The sequence below is a fragment of the Bison bison genome, unplaced genomic scaffold, assembly GCF_000754665.1.
Source record: "Bison bison bison isolate TAMUID 2011002044 unplaced genomic scaffold, Bison_UMD1.0 scf7180017864349, whole genome shotgun sequence".
Lineage (NCBI taxonomy): Eukaryota > Metazoa > Chordata > Mammalia > Artiodactyla > Bovidae > Bison > Bison bison.
The window spans coordinates 4,732,008-4,735,233 of NW_011494921.1; the positions used below are offsets into that span (position 1 = coordinate 4,732,008).

Consider the following 3,226-nt stretch of genomic DNA (forward strand, 5'->3'; position numbering starts at 1 on the left):
GTTCACGGCGACCTCTGCTCTAGGAGCCGTCATAGACGCTCAGGCTCACCTCCGGGCAGAGCTCCCCTCAGCTCTCACAGTGGGGGCACAGAAAACCCGAGTCCTCAGCTGGCCGCCACCCGGGGAGCAGGGTGGTGACCCTCCCCTGGCTGCTGCCACCCCAGCTCTACTGGAAGCAGCAGTTTCCCCGCCAAGCCAGGCCCGGCGGTGAACCAGCTCAGCGCGGCAGGCCTCTGTCTGCCGCATCCCGACCTGCCCTCTCCCAGGAAGGAATACACAGGTAACGGCTACTGTTCCCTGCTCCCCAGTCGGCAAACAGGCCCCCGAGAGACCTGCGGTAGAACTGACCTAAGCTTACTCGCTAGGACACTGTGGATGGGAGAATATTACAATGTCAGCAGTGAAGCAACTTAAATAAAATCTCCTTTATGTAAAATGTTTACAAACCTCCAGTTCATTTTCATCAAAGATTTTAATCAAATCAATAGGGAGCAGTTCCGTGAATCCCTGAAAGAAAAAAAAAAAAATCACTCTCAATACCTTTCTCTCTGAAAGAGACAAATTTTACAGGGCCAACCAGCTTTGTGTGGTTATCTAGGAAAAAACACATTGTTCCCTGATGATTTATAGCTATCAGTGACAGTATTCAGTGATTTTAGTTCCAATAAAAATAGCATAATCACAACATAAAAGACTTAAAGAGCGGCAGACTCCAGAGGATTCAGGTACTTGAGTAATTCCTGAAACACTATGAAAATATGAGTTGCTGTAAGCAGGCGGCGGATTCCAAAAGCCATTTATGACACACTGCCGGGAGTCAGCGGAGAAGGCGATGGCACCCGGCTCCAGTACTCTTGCCTGGAAAATCCCATGGACGGAGGGCCTGGTGGGCTGCAGTCCATGGAGTCGCTAGGAGTCAGACACAACTGAGCGACTTCACTTTATTTTTTCACTTTCATGCATTGGAGAAGGAAATGGCAGCCCACTCCAGTGTTCTTGCCTGGAGAATCCCAGGGACGGGGACGCCTGGTGGGCTGCCGTCTATGGGGTCGCACAGAGTCGGACACGACTGAAGCGACTTAGCAGCAGCAGCAGCTGCAGCAGCCGGGAGTCAGGGTGCCCTCAGACACACAGGCCATAGGCGTGCAAGCGAACCGTTTACAAATAAGGTACCAAAGGCAGAGATGAAACCCCAGAGGCGGCCGTGTGATCAGCAGAGAGGAGACAGGGAGTACAGAGAACCAGCCCAGTTCCCAGCTTAGTTGGTTAGTTATCACTAACTGATGGCTCAGACGGTAAAGAATCCACCTGCAATGCAGATGTGGGTTTGATCCCTGGGTCAGTAAGATCCCCTGGAGGAGCAAATGGCAACCCACTCCAGTATTCTTGCCTGGAGAATCCCATGGACAGAGGAGCCTGGAGGGCTACAGTCCGTGGGGTCGCAGAGTCAGATATGACTGAGCGACTTCACTTTCACTGACTACTGCACTGATCCAGGACGGATGCTCCGTGCTGCTGGCCCGTTTCTGCAAGTGAGATCACCTGGAGTGAGGCCAGCTGGGTTTCTTGTGTAATTAAGGTATGAAACCTGCGGTTCTCAAGAGCGTTCAATACACACGTTACACCCAAGGTCCCAGAATTTTTCCGAGTGCCCTGCCTGCTGCTGCTGCTGCTAAGTCATGTCAGTCGTGTCTGACTGTGTGTGACCCCATAGCCGGCAGCCCACCTGCCTAGGTTGGTGCTTTATTCACTGTGAGCAGGTAAGTGGGTGAGGGATGAGCTTGAGAGCATCAGCCAATGAGAACCCAGCGTCGGTTCAGTGAGAACGGAAGCCTGGAGTGGACACCTGGGGTTCGTTCTCTTTAGGGCTTAAAAAGAAACTGCACTTCGGGTCACAGTGAGCCATTTAAAGAGATGACGGACCCTGTTCTCTATGACGGGCCTCTCCTCGGGGGCCTTGTGGCATCACTGACATTAACTACCCGGGTCTGAGAAGTAACCGCTTCACACTTTAATAGGGTGAGGAATTGTTCAGCCAGCCACGAAGAAAGAGCAGGGGATTAAAAAAAAAAAACAAAAAAACAACGTCCGACCGATGAAGGGGAAGGCACCGCTCCCGGGGAGGGATGGTATGAATGGAAGCTGCCCAGGTCCTCCCATCTCTCAGAACCCGCGGTCACTGCAGCAAAAGGCTGAGATGCTCCGAGCCTTCCCGGGCACCACTGAGACCTGCAGGACGATGGTTCTAGCCTCTGTGGGGGGAGCCTGCCCTCTGGATCAAGTCTGTAAAGGTTTCTCTTTAAAAAACAGTTACAGCGAATTAGAAACTAAGAGCAGCGAAGCTAGAAAAGTGAAAGTGAAGTCGCTCAGTCGCGTCCGACTCCTCGCGACCCCATGGACTGTAGCCGACCAGGCGCCTCTGCCCACGGGATTTTCCAGGGAAGAGTACTGGAGTGGGGTGCCATTTCCAAAGCAAAAAATGGAAGGGCGGCAGGGCCGAGGCTCTCACTCCTGTCCTGGGGCTGGAGGCGGTGGGAGTGGGGTCCCCACACCTGCGCCCGTGTGGGGGCGTGTGATGGCCCCCCGCCTCGTGCCCACTCCCAGGAGGAGGGTGGTCCTTTCCCAATCTCAGGGCGCAGGCCCGGCTCCCAGTGTGCCCGGCTCACCTCCAGGAAGGCGTTCATCTGCTTCTGGACCCTGTTCACGAACCTCCACTGGATGACGAGGCTGCGGGAGGAAAGGGACAGCAGTTAACCAGCCCTCACCCCGCTTTCATCCCTTCGCGCACGGCTGCAGCAGCTGCTCGTTGCAGGGGAGGAGCAGGGCCCGAGGCGGGCCAAGGGGAGGGCGGGGCCGCCGCTGCCGCGCCCTGGATGCTTTCCAGAACAGGGGCACGCGTGGAGCCTCGAGTCTCACTGAGGATTTAAAAAAAGTAAGACTGGTTCTCCCCTCTCCCCTCCACCAAGCCTCAGTTTACCAAAGCTGCTTTATAAATGTGACTGTCCAGAGAAAAGGGAATATGGGCTTTGAATACAAACATAACTGGGCATCATGGCACATACACACAAACCCACGTATGTACATACCCACACTTACGTACAACCATGTACATATTTTCAAGGGGAATACCCAGCACAACATATGTGATTATATGATATTTCATTCTAGTATCCAATGTGCTGGGTTTCAAGGAAGACATACAATTTATCAGCATTTTACCATTAAC

The 3,226-nt window shown here is 53.5% G+C and overlaps 1 protein-coding gene across 4 annotated transcripts in view; it reads right to left on the reverse strand.

Moving 5' to 3' along the window:
* Positions 1-3,226, reverse strand: part of NEDD4L (neural precursor cell expressed, developmentally down-regulated 4-like, E3 ubiquitin protein ligase) — a 295,197-nt gene that overhangs the window by 9,330 nt on the left and 282,641 nt on the right. For all 4 annotated transcript variants that reach the window (XM_010854760.1, XM_010854759.1, XM_010854758.1 and 1 more), the window contains 2 exons: positions 2,667-2,727; positions 448-507 (listed from right to left, as the gene is read on the reverse strand). In XM_010854760.1, the coding sequence (XP_010853062.1) occupies positions 448-507; positions 2,667-2,727 (121 nt within the window). The remainder of the gene's footprint in view (positions 1-447; positions 508-2,666; positions 2,728-3,226) is intronic.